The sequence below is a fragment of the Eurosta solidaginis genome, chromosome 1 (assembly GCF_040869045.1).
Source record: "Eurosta solidaginis isolate ZX-2024a chromosome 1, ASM4086904v1, whole genome shotgun sequence".
Taxonomy (NCBI): Eukaryota; Metazoa; Arthropoda; class Insecta; order Diptera; family Tephritidae; genus Eurosta; species Eurosta solidaginis.
In genome coordinates this window covers 250,888,782-250,907,726 of record NC_090319.1, presented here as the reverse complement: position 1 = coordinate 250,907,726, position 18,945 = coordinate 250,888,782, and the positions used below count along the sequence as shown (strand labels likewise).

At 37.7% G+C, this 18,945-nt stretch overlaps 1 protein-coding gene across 5 annotated transcripts in view; it reads left to right on the top strand.

The window, feature by feature from the left end:
* Positions 1-2,424: 2,424 nt before the first annotated feature.
* Alp4 (Alkaline phosphatase 4) overlaps positions 2,425-18,945 on the top strand; it is a 63,362-nt gene continuing 46,841 nt past the window's right edge. Inside the window, exons 1-2 of one of the 5 annotated variants that reach the window (XM_067760337.1) lie at positions 2,425-2,555; positions 2,630-2,928. In XM_067760337.1, coding sequence (XP_067616438.1) covers positions 2,730-2,928 — 199 coding nt within the window. In that variant the 5' untranslated portion in view covers positions 2,425-2,555; positions 2,630-2,729. Of the gene's footprint in view, positions 2,929-18,945 lie in introns of all 5 variants that reach the window. The other 4 variants (XM_067760338.1, XM_067760339.1, XM_067760340.1 and 1 more) reach the window with 4 other exon arrangements.

Genomic DNA, 18,945 nt, shown 5'->3' with positions numbered 1-18,945 from the left:
CCTGTATTTTAAACTGTCTAAAGTCTAAGTAATTAGCTTTCAGGTGCAGTATAAATCTTTAAAATTCTTCATTAGTTCAAAAGTTATGATTTTTGCAAAGAAAAAACTCAAAAGGCGCCATAGTGCGCCGACTCATCGGATTGTTATGAAGCAGATACAGAAACATCTCATTAGCTTAATTCACAAACATCCTAACCAGTAAAAGTTTTTTTCAAAGTGGCATAAATACTTGTTATTGGTTCTAATTGACACTTTTAACGGTTTTTAAAGAAAGGCTTATTTCATCGGAATTAGCTTCTATGTACTAGATGCATCCTCCAACAAACTTACTTAACTCCAAGAAGCTAATCAAGTTGTATAATGTGCCGTTGCTGAGGAAATAGAAAAAACATATATATTTTGATTTGTTTACATTTTTGCGTGATCGCAACCGCACTATCAGTACAAAAAATAATATTGAAATGCTGACTTGTCCCCAATATTTGGCATGCTAATGTACCTACAAGGGATGGATATCAAAGCATATGTCGCTTGCGCTAAAAATATAGATTAAGATACTGACATTTAATAAATGTCGAAATCTTCGATTGTCTTCTGCTTTTCTATGATTGTGTTTGGATACCTACGTAAGTTAAAATGTAAATGACCGATACGTAAAATTTTTGTTTCAAGCTTATTTAGGCCCCATTCAGGATGGTAAGTACCCTTATAAGAGTTTGTTTAAGTCAACAACTACAAAATTTCTAAAAGCATATTACTGAAAAGATGCCGGCCACATACTAGTAAAACCGAGTCGATAATAAAATTAATAGAAGTTTTTTATACAGAAAACATATTGGATATTATCTTAAAAGGTTTATTTTACCTTTGGTTGCAAAATAAGTTTGGCTTTTAATACCATCTTTTAAAATTGTGTTATTCGAGTGATTTTCAAACTATTTACATTTACTCTAAACGTAATATTGTCAAATAACACTTTAAAAAACTATCGTACACGCCATTATGCCCTTAAATATATATCCGAGAAAAATTTAGTTTTGTTATAAAAATTTTATTCAACTAGCATTTTGTCCTTTTAAACTTGGTTAAACAACTTAATAATATTTAAGCGGAAAAAGAAAAATCCTTCTCCTGCAAAATCTTATTTTTGTCACTTAAAATAAAATGCCAAAATTTGCTCGTTATTATTCTAAAATCTGCAAAAAACTCAGTTACGAAAAATCTGTTGGTTAGGGAATTTGCGAATTAAGCTAACGCTCTGTAACCCGCCAATAACAGGCCAATGAGAAACAAATAAGAGTCCGGTGACAAGCGAATAACAAACCAATAACAAATCGACTATAATTTCGATGCCAAAGCCGGATTCGAACCCAGATCTTGAACCGAGGCCGAATGCGGAACTGAATAGTGTACCGAGCCCGGAACCTAATTCTTAACCTAACCTGGAGCCGAATCCAGAACCGAATACGGTACCGCAGCCGGAACCTAATTCTAAATTAAACCCGGAGTCGAATCCGATACTGAAACCGGAACTGAATCCGATAATGAAAGCGGAACTGAACCTGGAACCGACCGGGGAACGACATCGGAACCAAACAAAAACTGTAACCCAAAGGTGAATCCGGAACCGAATTCAGACTCGGATCCGGAATATAATTTGAAGCCGAATCCGCTATGAAAGCGAAAATCACGCTGAGTGTTACGAATTTGCATTCAGCGATTTATCGATTTACTAACAATGCCTCATCGATTATGTTAATAGTGTGGGAGTGAAAGTGGAAAAGGGCGTGGGAGGGAGAATAGGGTGAGAGTGGTAGCGAGAGTGTTAGTGATAGTGGGAGTGAAAGAGGCAGAGGGATTAAAACTGGGATTAGGAGTACGACGAAGAGTGGGAATGGCGTGGGAGCATACAGTAGCTCATAAAAAAAATACATATTCATTTAAATATTGAGAGGTTTCAAAAGCTGAAACATTTCAAGTTCTTCAGGCTTTAGGCCTGTATAGATCTTCAATAAAAACATAGTCTGCTTGATCCAATTTATGGTTCTTGATACTAATTGTATATGAAGTTCAGTTCGTTGTCTCGTGTCACGGAATATTTAAGTTCTCATTGCTTCGTTCTTATAGTAAGCGCTTTTTGCTGTTTATTATTGAGGTAGCTATGTTATTATAACTATGTATGTATGTATGATGTCGCATTAGATAGGGCTGGATGTGACGCCCGATGAGCACGTGTGGAGGTGTTAACATTGGGCATTGCAACAATGACTCTGTTAAAGTTATAAATTTTATTTTTGCAATTGCTGTTAGTTTTTTGTTTACTGTTGTACGTAAATAAATAAACGCGTTTGTGTTGTTGAACCGCATCAAAGGCCGACGTTTCGGCTATCATAATTCTCGTGATATAAAAGCGTCGGTGCTTCCATCAGAACGCAGTAGTCACTTTGACTCCAGCAGATATGAAACGCTGACAACATCATAATTCTATTCTAAATTTTGAACAAAGGAACATCGCATAGGTGAACGTAATGGTGTCGCTTAGCTTCAATTAAAACGTATTTAAAAGCTTGTCGGATTTAACGTTGAATTTAAATTGAAGTGAATTAGTTTATTTGTGTTATACTTTTAGATCATTGTGCATCGTTTCATAACCAATCGGCGCTGTGATATATTTAGTACCTACCTTCGTGTTACATAAATAAGACTAAGTGCAATATTCGTAAATCAAAATGCTAAATATAAAATTATTGTACGTTTGTGCCATATTAAGTCAGTATGCCATGTCAGCCTTGGTACTGCCACAAACAGTCATTCAAACTTTTAATAAAACCGATATTGGTTTCGAATTTGTGCCATTGGAGGCATCAACAACGGAAAAACACAAAAAAAGTTCAGTTGACGAAGGTAATGTTAAAAAGCGTGTTGAAGGTAAGTGAAGGTCTAGTGGTGTCACAAAATTATGGATGCATCGAAATATTTCCACTCAGTGTATAAATTGTACGGTGCCGAAGACTTTAGACCTTTCAGGAACGGAGCTGATCAATAAATTTACCTCATTCGTTATATCTAAATTCTCGGCTTTATAAGATGTGTATAGAAAACAGATACACATAAGCAACATTTTTGATAAATATAAAATAATAAATCGATCGGCGATCCTTACACAAAGCTTCACATTTCTTGCTGTACGCATGAGATACATAACTGTGTCCATAAATCTTTTATCTGAGTAATATATGTGACCCGGCCTATGAAAAGGTGGCTTATGACTCAAAAAATAAATTGCGAGAAACAGCTATTAAAGATAAACAATGCATTTCTTCATTTTTTTAGTAGTAGTCTTTTTTTTTGAGTCATAAAGCACTTTTTCATAGGCCGGGTCACATATTACGGACATAAGTATTTGATGAAATGGAAAGCTTCTAGCTTTTAAAAATGGGATTTATGCTATATATGTATACGGCCAACCTCTAAGATTTTTTCAGACAACAATAATTGCCATTTACATAAGTGGTGAAAATTGAAGCTTCTATCCGATAAATTGAGGAAGATATGACGAAACCTCTTATTTGAAAAATCGGTTTATGGGGATACATGCTATAGTAGCCCGAACCCGTCGGTTCCGATAAATGTCTAATCGGACACCAAAATATACCCGTTCATCAAGATATCTCAAAAATTGAGCGACTAGTTTTCGTCAAAAAGTCAGACGAGCATGGCCAAATAAAATCAGACTGTGAACCTGATCGATTCGGCATGCTTATTGGTGGGTCTATATCTTCTCCTTTTCATGAAGGGTACACAAATTACGTAAAAACCTGAAAATGGGGTATGGTTCGTGATCATCCAAAGTGCCAAAATCCTTTTCAAGTAAAATCGGGATCGCCCCTTTTCGCAAAATATCTTATTTCAACCCTCCTGATGCTCTTCAAAAAGATAGGCGCATATTAGTCCAGTTAAAGTATGGCTCTGAATAAGTGAACACTATCTTATCATGGTCGAGCTATTGCCAGCTTTTTTTTTTTTTTTTGTTGGAGCCATATTCTTAAATTTTTATATCTTAAATTCGAGTGGCGAGAAGCTGTCACTAAAGCTTCTGCTGTCAAATGCAATTAAGTTTTAATGTATGCGTAAACTAGAAAAAAAAATCCTCAAAACGAGGTCATATAGCCTAAATCAGGACAAGTAAAAAAAATGTAAGGCGCGATAACCTAGGAAGAAATTTGCGCCGTGCTGCTTATAATTTTTCCTACAAATTAGCGCGACATGTTTTATGCCGACTCCGAACTGCATCTGCCAAGCAGATGAGTTTTCACTGAGAGCCGTGGATTTCTATTTGAGGTGTTCAACTTTACCATTAAGCTTACTCCTAAATGTAAATATTATGAGAAATATTCAACGAAATGCAAAAAAATGTTTACTCAAACTTATGAAAAGTTGAATATAAAAATTAGAAATTTTTACGCATTAGATTAAAAAATTTCCCCAATTAAAAAAAATGCAATTCAGCATTGATTTAAAACCAATGCATGTTGAATACATTTAAAGAAAAGTTGTCCCGAAATAAAATTTGAACTGCTTGAAAGAATTTTTTGTTTTATTTCCCTTCTCGCCAGCCACGCGCGAAATATCCTTACTTCACTAAATTTCGTTACTGTTCACTAAATTTTGAAATAACGCTACAATAGTAGTGATACAAAAATCGCTATAAGCTAGCCCCAAAAATCTCTCAAATATTTTTATACGTAAATTTAAAAGTTTTTGACTAGGACATAGGCCGGCCTCTAAATAGATTATGGTAAAACTCATTGGAATTTACGAATAAGTAAAATAAAATATGATCAAATAAAATATAATGAAATAAAACTAAAATATAAAATAAAATAAATAAACTACATATAATAAAATAAAATAAAATTAAACGAAGTTGAGTAAAATGCAATGATATCAAATAAAATAAAACTATGTTTAACTAACATAAAAATATTCCCCGAGATTTTTATCACTCGACCAATAATTGCAATGAACTCGGCACAAAAATTATAAGCTCACATTTTCACCCCTCATTTATTGCGTTTCATCAACATATCGCCGACGACGGAGAATCGGGTAACTACATCCATTAATTCAATGAAAATATTCAGCCCAATTCTAAACGAAAATTCCGTGCGAGTTTTTTCCCTTCTCCCATTCCTCGTATTCTAAATAAAAATTACTTGTGAGTTTTTTCACTTCTCCCTTTCCTCATATTCTGAACAATGTTCGAAAAAGCGGAAACCGGTTATGGGAGAAAAGTAGGTATTATGAATGTGAGGGAGAGGGAGATTTTTCTGCCATTTCATAGGAGTTTTTTCTCTAGTTAAATTAAAGGGAATGCATCAAAATAATTAAAGGAAATTGGTTATTTTAAGAAAGAACACTTATTTGTACAAATCAAAATAATTAAAGGAAATTGGTTATTTTAAGAAAGAACACTTATTTGTACAAATTTGTGCTAAAATATGTATTTACATTCTACCACAATATTCTCACTGTTAATACAACAACAACCACAATATTCTTTATTTTAAGTCGAAAAGTATATCATAAGCAACGGAAGAGATCTTCGCATATTTGATGCAGCCATCCAGAAATTGGGCAAGGATTTTTTAAGAAGGCTTAAATAAATTTTGGCATATGGCGAAAGGGGAACTCAACTCGACTTGGTCGCCAGAAAATTGCTTTGCAGAATGAATGCAGGCAACTCCGGCGGATTTGTGTTATGGTCTTCTTCTTATGCTCCTCTGTTGATGTTGCTGTGGCACCAATTCATTACTCATTTCAGTGAATACCACATGAAATGCAATAATGTGCATTGTTTATACCTTATTTCTTAATTTCAAACAAATTGGCAACAATAATTAAACTTTTAAACAAAATAAGAAATGCGCAACGAAATTTCAATTGACAAAATAGCTGACTTTGAAAATTCGAAATTCCTATTCCCCAATTATTCTTCTCCCTAGGAGAAAAGAATTGGAGGAATTTTTCCCCGGGAATAAAAAAATCCGCGAGAACAAAATTCCGCGAGAATATTTAGAATTGGTCTGATTGAAATTTTAAAATGTATGGATCTCGCAGCGCGTAGACGACGATATGTACAATGTACATCAAATTCAGTTCCGAACTCAAAACAATTCTGCATTTCGTGAAAATGTATGCGCAGAGCTGAGTTTAAATTTGTAACCAAAATTATAAAATAAAAATTGTGTTAATTGGTTCCTCGATAGGTTTTAAGTAGACAACTTTAGGACGATAATCGAGCGGTCTTCCCAGCGAATTAAACATAACAAAATATTATTATCTGTATTTTATTAGCGAGACATGCTCATACTGCTTTATACAATTGTTTTTGTTATTGATATTAGAGAAAAATCAGCTCCCGAGAACTGAGCTGATGAAGAAGTGAAATTCAGAAACATGTCCTAGTAACCATCGCCGTTTGTAAACTTTGTAATATTTTCTAATACAATATACAAAAACAATTGTAGGTATAGAACAGTATGAGCATGTCTCGATTATTAAATGCAGATAATAATATTGATATACTAGTGAAGAGCAAGAGCACTACATATAAAAGCACTGCTACTAATCCAATGTTACCAAGATCTAGAAAGCGCGCCTATAAGTATTCCATACAATTGGGATTAAGAACATATAAAATTAGTATGTACATAATGGTGTTTAAATGGGAAGCGACAAAAAGGCAATACTTAGAGACCAATTCAAAGCCAGCAGCGGGGCATTGATATGGCTGAGTGGTTAATGGCATCTGACTTTACACTAGTATAAAGTATGAATGTTGGAGAATTCGAGTTCAATACTCAGCTGGGTCTACCACGTTATCCCCAAAATCAAAATCCCCAAAATCAAAATCTTCAAAAAAAAATCCCCAAAATCAAAATCCCCAAACTCATAATCCCCAACACAAAATCCCCATTTTATGTGTGAAATAAATTCAAATTAGGTTTAAAATCGCCACGACCAAAAAAGGCTAATAATCCATACCAGCTTTCTGCATAGGCGGCCTTCGGCCGCGCTTATAAAAAATAACCCTGGGCTACGCCATGCCAAGTCCGGGTGTGTGGTATAACCGCGGCTACCACCACGGTGATGTCCTTCTGCGTAGTACACGCTTCTGTTAGCTTGTTCGAATTAGAGCGACTAGCAGTCCTATATAAGGATAAGTAAAAATATGTATTGCCAAAACGTGAATATATAGTTATACATACATAAATATGAATGAAAGAGGAAAGAGATATTGCTATTTTTTACACGGTCATGATGTTTATCATAGCACTGGGATTTTGTGTTTGGGGATTTTGATTTTGGGGATTTTGATTTTGGGGATTTTGAATTTGGGGATTATGTGTTTGGGTATTTTTTTTTTTCTCTGGGGATTTTGTGTTTGGGTATTTTTTTTTTTTTTTTTTTTTTTGGGATTTCGTGGCACTCCCTACTCAGCTCCCGAAAAGCTAGCTGATGAGGAAGTGAATTTCTAAACGTAGTAATATTTCTCTAACACATATCGAAAAAAATATTTTAAACTATTATTCAATGCTTTCACCAGCGTTTGATCTGTTAGATATTTTATATACATTATTTTATGAGTGCTCAAGATTGCCGAATATAGCACGATTAATCGGAATGACTAAAACTTGGCTCGATTAATAATAAGTTTTGAAGTGATTATTTTTCTCTTCATTAATATTTTTGTTATACAAAATTGAAATGAATTGAAAGTCCTAGGGCTGTATTTAACTGAGTGATAGGTGATAGGAAAATTCTTATACCATTCATTTTAGTTTTATAGCAATTTAATGTGAAATATTATTTATCTGATATTCGTAGTAAAGCTTTTTTCTTATTAACCGATTAAGTGAACGTCTATAGTTTAGCATTCCAATTTACTACTCAATTTTCATAACATAATTATATTTTTAAATAGAATGTGCGTGTGTGTGTGTTTATATGCCGATATCAGCCACATTCAACTGGTTTGTTTTAGCATTTAGACAGCGGTATATATATTGCTTATATTTTCCTGTTTTATGTAGATAACAAAATTGCATGTATGTAAGTACATATGTAAAATATTAGCTAATTAGCCACTAGCCTTCCGCATAAATAAGTCAGAAAGATCAATTTAAATGCCGTTCAATGCAATTAAATTAATTAAAATTCGATGTAAAAAAAGCAGTTACAATAGGATTTAGTGGTAGAAATTTACAATTGTGCGTAGGTAAATATCGCACCCTTAGATCTAAGATGGGGTAAATTAGGAATCTCTTATTTACAACATAATATTTTCCGAAAGAAAGTTTGGTATCTTTGGTCACATGAAAAAGTCAGTAAACGCCGAGCTATAATTAACTTTTTCATATAAGTAGATGCGTTCAACGCAATCTTACTCACGCCAGTAACATCGCCACAATCGCGCAAGATGTTGCGTTTGTAAATATGAAGGAACTTAAGACTTAGCAATTGAAGTTTATTTCGCCTTGCCCATTCACGTACAAAATTTCGTGAAGCACTATTATAAACACTCTCCCTATACAAGAAAAAAATTTGATAACATATTTTGTGTCCTATTCATTTGATAAATGGCATTTTTAACTGTGAAAAATGTAAGAAAAGTACGAACGAGCGGGATAGATAATTTTACTTGCAAAGTGTGAAAGCACCCTTAGCCAAAGCAAATGTCGAATTCTTCTTCTAAGACTTTGCAACACAAATTAGAAATTGGCTACTTTTTCATGTTAGATGGCGCAAGTGGCGCTCGATCTGCCATTCTCTATAAAAATACATGCAATCCACTGATCATGCATAAGATTGCGCTAAACGCATCAATATAAAAAACTGCTTGCTGTAATAGTAACAACAAATTTTTTAAAATGGAAGTTTTTTGTATTTATCTTCTACTTATATATACTACTATTTATACTAATTTTATATGGGTTCGAGGACGTGAGTACAAAGCAACAGCTTGAATAACAGCTTTCAATAGTGGAACAAAATCCGCCTATAGCGAAGTGAACTTGCACAAAGGTTCTGACAACAAGTTCCGAATGCATTCTCGCTCTCAATGCTCAGTTGGTAGGATAAATAAATAAATACAAGGCGCTATAGCCTCCGAAGGGATTTTAGAAAGAGCTTCACTTCCAATTTGCGTCGTGCTCCATTTATTTTTTTCTACAAAATGCCGGGACGGGACTTGCAAGTTTTACACTGTCGAGGGGCGACCCCTTTTATTAAATTAAAAAAACTTGTTTCTAAATTTTTGATGCTGCTTTGCCCGCCACACCACGTCGGCCCATAGGATCCCTGAGCAGAAAATCTGAGAATTGTTGCCAATTTTAAAATGCTTGGCTCTTGTGCATTTCTGCAGCAGATCATCTATACTGGAGAGCAAGTCCATAAACCCTTCTTTGGACTGTCTCAAGTTTTGAATAACAGCTTGTTTCAAAAGGTACACTGACGCGGCGGAATTCATGTGCAAACGTTTGGAAGCATCCCCAGCCGTTTTCTACTTCTCGCTAGTTTATTGAGCTTTCCTGTTCATCTGACGAATCGTCAAATCGAAGTTCCGTCGCAGGCATACTTTTATTTACATTTTTGCACTCAATAACTAATTTTGCTTATGCTTGTTTTTATTCCATTTGAGAGCTGATGGAAAAATGCTACTGTGAGAGTCTAAATTTATCGAATTAGCTCCACAATACCGAATGAAAATTAGTTCGATCGCAGTCGAAGATCGACTTTGTCTCACAACAGGGGCCTATGACTTGCAATACGTCTCACAAATTAAATTTTGCTTTTTTTCTTTGTGCCTGATTACCAGTACCATCGTCAATAAGGCACTGGAAAGTGCTCTAAACATTCGGGGATACATATAAGATATTCCAAATTTGTGCCCACATGATATCAATCTTTTGTGAGCCACTGTATATGCAGTTCGAAAGTAAACCTTAAGAAGTACCCTGACTTATTTCTTATGCATGTAAACGGGAATAGGCAAGAACTTTTAACGTTAGACGAAGCATTGCGATTCACGCCACGAACCATTTACTCATTTAGAATTGGGTCTTTCTCGGATTTTCAGAACCGGGTACTTTTTCAAACCTGATGGTTTTTTAGAACCGGGTAGCGTTTTAGAGCAGGGTAATGCTTTTATTTATTTTATTTTTTTTTAATGTTTTTAACCGCGTACTCTATAAGAATTTGGTGCTTTTAAGAACTTTCTAACTAGAACTGCGTACTGTTTTGAACAATGTGTTTTTTAGAACCGTGTAAGAAAATTGACCAACGAACGCACTTAAAGAGGTAGAATATACTAATAACATTTATCCTGCGTCGGAATCGCACTAGACTCGAACTAGTGTAGAAGTTTTGAATAAAGCGAAAGTACCAGTTCATATTCTGTATCCATTTCTTCTTTTTACATACCTTTTGAACGCGTAGGTGGTGAATAGTCCCCGCTTATACCTAAGCACTGTTGGTATAAGAATAGCTACCAACTGTCCCGCTCTGCATCCGATTAGAGGGGGTCATTAAACCTGTAGTGTAAAACTGTTTCCCATATTCGCTGCAGGGAAGCCACTAGCTCTTAGTTCAAAGGGAAGTTAGATACATACAAGTGAAGTTAATATAAGCGTCTTAAAACTACCTTCGGAAAAGTCAGTAGCAATACAGTTTAAATTCTTATAATTGTTCACGAAGAAATGGGTGCCAAACGTGATAAACTGGTATACGGGAATGTGTTAGTATGTACTAAATTCGTGCTTACGTTAATGTACACGCGCTTATTCAAAATATGAAGGTTAATGAGTTTACAGATGCATACTAACACAATGAACGAGTTACAGGTTCAATTGCTTAGGAATTTACTTACATAAAGACGTACACCTGCCAATAAAAATAGAGCAGCAAAACTGATTTGTAAATTTTAACAGTTCTTTGCGTTAATTTAAAAAATACTTTAATGAATTTTTTAACAAGTACTATGTAAACGTTTTCCAAAAAATTTGAAGGCTTGAGAAGTTTTCTAAAATCGTGTTTAAATTTCCAAATTTAAAAATAAGATCTTTCAAAAAGTATCAAACATGATTGCAAATTCGTGAGACTTAAAACTTGCAATTAATTGAAAAACAACTGCATACTCAAAAAATGTCTCAAAATAAACAAGTAAGGGTGTCTACGTTCGGTCAGCTGACATCGTTTATCGCACAGTTCATTTAGTTTCAGGTTTTTCATACTAAGTATTATCGGAACTGGGCGTGTTTGTTAAACGATTTAGACCACCTTTATCAGAAATTATATAGGAAATAAGTGTACTTTGTTATTGTTGCTGCATTAGTTGCTGATGTTGATGATTATACTAACTTTTGTTTCCACTGAAATAAATTTTCCGAATTGATTTTGACTGACTTTATTGTCGGATGACTCTTGGCGGAAAAGAAAAAGATGTACAATGTTTATTTTATTAAACGAATGACAAATATAAAGTGAAAGTAAAGACTACGTTGCCACCACATCTTGAATTTGTTAGGGTTGCCATGCCATGAACAATACGATGAGATTATTCAAGAGGTTCTGGGATTATATTTCTAAACATCCAGGCGGCCACTGAAACATCGTTTCAGAATACAGGTAAAACTGATAGCTTCGTGATAGGGCGTGTCAATTCTCCTCGGGCTGTGCGAAGCCTAACCACGCGTACAGGACCATCAGATCCCGGATATGTTTCGAACACCTTACCCATAGGCCATACCGATGGCGGTGTATTAGGTTCCTTAATTGGAACGAGGTCGTTGACGGCAATGTTCGGCGATGTTTTGCACATGTTGCCAGTAGTCGAGCTCATTTTCGGGTATGTCCTGCAAGCTGCCTTCAGGTACCAATGTAAGCGGTCGTTCTATGAGAAAATGGGAAGGTGATAAATAATCAATATCTGTATCAGGTGCTGCGCCGAGGGGCCTCGAGTTGATAATTCAATTTGCGTCAGAAGCGTAATTAGCTGTTCAGTTGTAAGGATAGTGCTGCCAAAAACGCGACGTAGATGAAGCTTGATGGAGCGGACAGCGGACTCCTAAATTCCGCCCCAATGAGGTGCATGGGTTGGTATATAATTCCATCGAATACCTTCTCCTGCCAAAACTTCAGCAGCTAGCTCGTTATGCACTTGCGACATCAGGACGTCGTACATTTCATTTAGTGCCCGTGAAGCACCCAGGAAGTTTCGTCCATTGTCACTGAAAATTTGAGTGCACTTACCCCTGCGAGATACAAAACGACGAAGGGCGGCTAAGAAGCCGCCAGTTGAGAGATCTGTTACCAGCTCTATGTGGATAGCTGAGGTGGCAAGACAAACGAATATACAGATGTATCCCTTTGATTGGCGAGCGTTTCTACCTCGATATAGTTTCATGGTTATGGGTCCCGCATAATCGCAGCCGGAGTGCTGGGACGGAAAGGCCTGCTGTACACGTATTCTAGGCAGATCTGACATCAACTGCTGAGTATTTGTATTCCGTTGGCGGAAACATTTCAGGCACGCGTGGGTTATTCTTCTTATTAAGTTTCTGGCCCCCAATATCCAATATTGCTGTCGTACTATGACAAAGAGCGCAGAAACTCCCGGATGAAGATACCGAATGTGCTCGCTCGTCAGTAAAATCTCAGTTATCCTACTTCGATTTGGGAGGATGATCGGATGCTTCGCCTCCATTTCGAGGTCAGAGTTAGAGATCTGACCTCCGACCCGAAGAAGGCTATTTTCATATAAGTATGGGGTCAATTTTGTGATCTTAGACCGACTACTTATACCCTGATGCTGGCGAAGTGATTCGATTTCATCCTTGAAACAGCGTTGGGCATAGCGAAAAATTTCGTTCCGGACATGGTTAATTTCATTGTACGTTAAATTTATGGAAATGGAACATACCGTGCGTTTGCATATGTGGTTAATAAATCGACGAACATACGCAAGAGTTCGTAATAGTCGGTGCCAATACGATACTCGTTCAACCAGCAAGCTAAATATATCATCCTCAGCTTCGTTTGCAACTTTTGGAGCTGTATTTAAAAATATATTCAGCTGGATTATCTTTAGATGCTACATGGTGCCAAATATCTCGGGCAAGAGTGTCGAGAATTTCGCTGGTTCGGTTAGCAACAAAGGTCTTCAGCGTTACTGGGGCATGAAAAGCCATGATAAAACAATCGTGGAGTCACACCATGCATATACTTTGACAGTCCGGTAAGGCATTGAGTCAAGAATGTTCTTAACCAGACGCGTTAGAAGCAGGGCCTACACAGCTCGAGCCGAGGCAAGCAAATGGTCTTCAAAGGGGCTACACGAGTTTTCGCCGCTATCAGAAAGACGTTGGACTAGCCTGTTTCATTTATGAAGCGGCAATATACTGCAGCAGCGTATACTTTGATCGAAGCATCTGAGAATGAATGGAGTTCCAATACATGTTGACTATTGGAAACGAAACGGGTGATAGTTAAATTGCATACATGGTTAATGTCTTGTTGATATGCTGCCCATAGATTAGCTAATTCCATAGGTAGCGGATCATTCCATCCGAGATTTTGTAGCCAAAGACTTGAAACATAATCCTGAAGCGTATAACGATTGGAGACAAGAGACCTAAGGTTCAAACAATCGTGAAGCAGCTGACAGAACATCCCTTTTACTGGGTACTGATGGGATAGACACCTGTGTTGATAAGTCAATTTATCGGTCTTAGGACTCCAATACAAACCAAGTACCTTGGTGGTTTCGTCTAACAATATCGGTTGCTGCATAGTTTCTTCTGTAGTTATTTTAGATGAGTTAGATACCCACTTGCTTAATTCCAAGCCACTACGAAGAAGCCGAATGAGCTCGTCTCGGATTTCAGCTAATTCTGTCTCCGAAGATGCGCCTGTGAGAACATCGTCCACATAAGAGTCCTCCTCAGTATACGACTCCCCCTAGGAAACTGTTCCTTGTAGTCATATGCTAGTTGCTGCAGAACTCTTACTGCCAAAAAGGGCGCACATGCCGTGCCATAGGTAACGGTGTTTGACCTATAATGCTTCAAAGGCACGCCGGGCTTTTCCCTCCATACTATCCTTTGGTAGTCGCGATAAGACTCTGATACCCATATTTGGCGGAACATTTTCACGATGTCCGCGGTGAATACAAACTGATGAAAACGAAATCTTAAGCAAACTGCAAAAAGGTTACGTTGAATATTTGGGCCGGCATGTAAAACGCTATTAAGAGATACACCCCTAATATCACCATAGGACCCATCGAAAACGACCCTTAACTTTTTCCCTATAACTGGGTGATGCGGCAGATAAAAGACCTGACCATCGCCGACTATGTCATCGCATTCATTTATTTCGCGCATGTGTCCCAACGACTCATAGTCTCTCATGAATTGTATGTATTGACCTCTTAATGGCTCATTTCTTAGCAAGCGTCTCTCTACAGCATAGAACCTGGAAACTGCTCCTTGCAAGGTGTTCTCGAAATAAGGTGGGTGCCCCTTAAAGGGTAGATTTACAATATACTTGCCATCCTTATGACGCGATACTGTCTTTTGAAAATGTTGCTCTACAAAGGCATCATCGGAATAAGTGCATGGAGGCTGTCTGGGTTCTTCTATCTCCCAAAATGTACGGAGCGTATGATCTACATCCGTTGCTGTGATGTGCGATACCGTTGAAGAAATTAAGTCCGAGGATATAATAGAAGTAACAACCCAGCCGAAAATTGTAGATACAGCGAAGTGATTGCCAACGTTATCGGCTAGTTTGTCGAAAGTGAAAACATCCCACACATGCTGAGCTCCTAAAAAAATATCTACCTTTGATGAAATGCGGAAGGTGGGATCAGCAAGTTGAATACTCTGCAACTCCGGCATTGACTTGGTGTCAATGTTTATCGCTAGTATCTTCGTAGTTATATTACTTAACACGTGAGCAGTTACGGCCAAGTTACTTTCAGATACACGGAACTTTATGAATAAAGAAATACAGCCACTCGTTGTCTCTGCCTTTGAAGCGGCGATTCCGGTTACCACAATGCGAGAGGGGGACCGTGGAATGCCGAGTTTTTGAGCACAACGTTCCGAAATGTAAGACAATTCTGAGGCCGAATCGATTAAAATGCGACACGGTATGAAATGTCCGTAAGCAGTTCGAACAGTGGCTAGTGCGGTGGGCAATAGTGCTTTACGACGTTTTTTGAGATCTGATACTGCGTTACAATGAGAGCTGTCTAACGAATGGGATGGTTGTGAAACATAATCTGAGGTAGAACAAGGCTTGGTTAGTGTAGTGGTCACCACGTGGGTTACTGAACGGGCTGTGATTGTGTCGGTACTGTTGAAGTTACCTCGGTGTTTGGTTCAGAAGTATGAGTGTGAATCATAGTGTGGTGGCTACGGCTACAGCGTCTACACCGAAACTTTGATGAACACGTGTTTGATGCATGCCCTACCTTTAGGCAATTAAAACATAGTGTTTTATCTTTGACGAACTGACGTCGGTCTTGAATTTGTAGGCCTGCGAACACTGGGCACTTCGAAATTGTATGGTTAGTGGAGCTAAACTTGATGCACTTTGGGTTATTGCTGCTGCCGTCAATAGAAACAAGTGCTCGTGTGGTCGGACTCCGTGACTTGTTACTGGATGGTGAGGTTGCCTTTCCAGGGGTATCTTCGAATGTGATAACTCAAGCTCCTCGCAGCGAGAGTCCAGAAATTTGAAAAAACTACTAATGGTAGGAACACTCACCTCTTTGCTTTCCTCCATCCACTTGCGTCTTGACTCTGCGTCTAATTTGGCTTCCAACTAATAAATATGCCAGCAGTCGCGATCACCTCTTCCAATGGAATCTAACCCTCGTATGACCTCGTTCGCACCATCTGAAATTTTGCGTAAAGTTCTGACATCCTCGCAGACGGTTGAAGGTAATGAGGCAAAGGCTTCAACAATATGTCGTGGTCGATCGAATCGTTCATTTAAACGTGCCCATGCTGTATCGTACGACCTGTCTGTGACTGGTATATGCGTTAGAATTTGCGCCGCCTCGTCCTTTAAAAACAAATTCAAGTAGTGAAACTTCTGCGTGTTTGTGAGGTTAGGTTTCTCATGAACGGCACTAACAAATGAAAGATGGCCATGTTTTATACTGGCCCGAAAATGGAGGTATTATTATTTTTGGCAAGTCATTTGCCTTAGATGCGGCTGTATGAATGGGAGCCGCTGTAAATTTTTGTAAAAAAGAGGCCTGCTGTTCAACCAGCTTCGCAAGAGATATAGAGTGGTCCTTTGCTTCCGGTGGCTGTAACGTGTTGCGTAATGTACGAAGCCGACCACGTGCTGCCATAACCTTGTCTTCATATATAATAAAGCCCTCATTCGGGTATGTGTAATCTGCATCTTTGCTGAACTTATACATCGCCGTAGATATGACGGTGAATTCATCCCATAGCTCCTGTAAGCGTTCCAAACGCGATGATACATCTTCCACTGTGCATTCCGCTGGTGGCTTTTCTGCATATGCCAATGTGCGTGAAATTGAGCCTTTTAAACGTCCGCGAAGTTGTTCCAAATCTGCCCAATCTCTTTGCATTTTACTCAGTCAATAACTATCCGGCTCGATAGGACCAGTTTTATGTTGATGATTATACTAACCTTTGTTTTCACTGAAATAAATTTTCCGAATTAATTTTGACAGACTTTATTGTCGGATGACTCTTGGCGGAAAAGAAAAAGATGTACAATGTTTATTTTATTAAACGAATGACAAATATAAAGTGAAAGCAAAAACTACGTTGCCACCACATCTTGAATGTGTTAGGGTTGCCATGCCATGAACAATACGATGAGATTAATCAAGAGGTTCTGGGATTATATTTCTAAACAGCTGAGTAATAATGTATTTTGTGTTTTCTAAAATTGTATACGTTCTATACGTCCTATTTCGTTCATATTAAGTAGCGATAGAAGATGAGTGCCAAAAACCCACATACATATCTTAAAATTTACTCAAGTTATCGTGTTAATAAATTGACCGGCGAACATGGCATGTTGAATTTCTTTTTTCAAATTGATAATTTGGATTTATGGCCCACTTACAGAGCTTTTAAACTCTGATTTAATTTAAAAAATTGCCATAATTGAATGAGAAGCTTACTCTGAATTAACCATAAAACTTGTCGTTCTGCATTTTTTTTTTTTTTTTTGATACTTTTCGTTATACAATTAATTAGATTTCGCTTACATTAGCGGAAATAAAAAATGGTAAAAATATTTAACTGACACAATTTATACACCATTTTTACTGCTAATGTTTTACTCCAAGGTGTACACACGTACACATTACAATAACTACTTTATTTTAAGTTTTTACCGGAAAGTTATACAACTTTTTTTTATTTAAAATAAAAAGTAGATAAAAAAAACACTTTCATAAAACAGCCATAATGTTGATGCATTTTGATTTTCTCCCCCTTCCTCTGCTTCCAAGCTGCGGTGTCGACTGAAATAATTTCTTAACCGGAGCGTCTTCGTCCATTCGCATAGCATGACCCAGCCAGCGAAGCCTTTGAGTTTTTATTCACTGCACTATCGTCATATCTCCGTAAAGCTCAGACAGCTCATCATTATACCTTCGTTGATACATAAATCTTCCGGAGAAGTTTGTTCTCGAACACTCCAAGAGCCATTTCATCTTCTCTAGACACCATACATGATTCCGAGACATACATCAGGACAAGTATGATGAGCGACTGAGTTTGTACAGCTCGGCGGGTATTGCGTAGTTATTTGGCGCCTTGTGATTTTTTAGCCGGGATATTGCCATTCTCACTTCATAGTCAGGTGCCGGAACGTGTTTTCCATCATCGGCGATTGGGGTATCGGGTTCGCATTCTCCCTCGCTAGCTAGTAATGAGGAAAAATGTTCCTCCACAACTTAAGCACACTCTGTACGTCAGTAACCAGGTCGCCATTATCGTTCCTGCAGGAATCGGAAACCTTCCGTCATCCGCCGGATATTTTACTAGATTTTCACGCCGTTCTGCCTCCTTCTAAATAAGCGTCCTTCTTTTCAGAGGCAGAGCGATACTTCTCATTGTAACAGTTGTTTTTGCGGGCTCGCTGGAAACTTGTCGTGTTAGCAGCGGCGGTTCGTAATGAGAGAGAAATATGCTCCCACTGCTCGGTCACATTGTCAGGTCAGAGATTGCTCTCGGTGAGCCATTGTGAGAGCCGAGCGGAGTAGTCATCAGCTGTCGAACCTAGGCAACAATTACTTTAAGTCCATCAAGATTGGAATCTTCGTACTGGTAGTAGTTTTGTTTCTGTTAAGCTGTTTAATAAAGGAGGTAGCAGAAGATAGTTCCACCTTAGATGTATTGTCTCGGTGCTCTGAACTATGTGTAAAGATTTGAGTTTAAGCTCAATGGAAAGTCCCATAAAAATTTACAGCGATCTTACCTCTTCCCCACCCTACAACTTTTCTAAGTATTTCGGCCTAAGAAATACTTTGGTCTTACTTTTAGAATTTACGATTTTTTAACTTACGGGGAAACTACTTTAAAAGCGATTTCGATTTATTTACATATATAACATTTACTTACATACTTAAGTTGTGCTTAACCGCTGAAACGATTATGGCCGTCCAACAAGCCACGCTAGTCGCTCCTTCGCTCTGCTTACTGGCGCCAATTGGTCACACCAAGGGAATTTGAATCGTTTTCCACTGGTCTTTCCAGCGGAGCGAGGGCCGCCTGTTCTTCTGCTTCTATATGCAATAAAAACACTTTCGTAGCCGTAGCACCATCTTTAATTCGCACAACATGGCCTAGCAGCGTAGTCGCTGCGTTTTAAGTGGTTGGA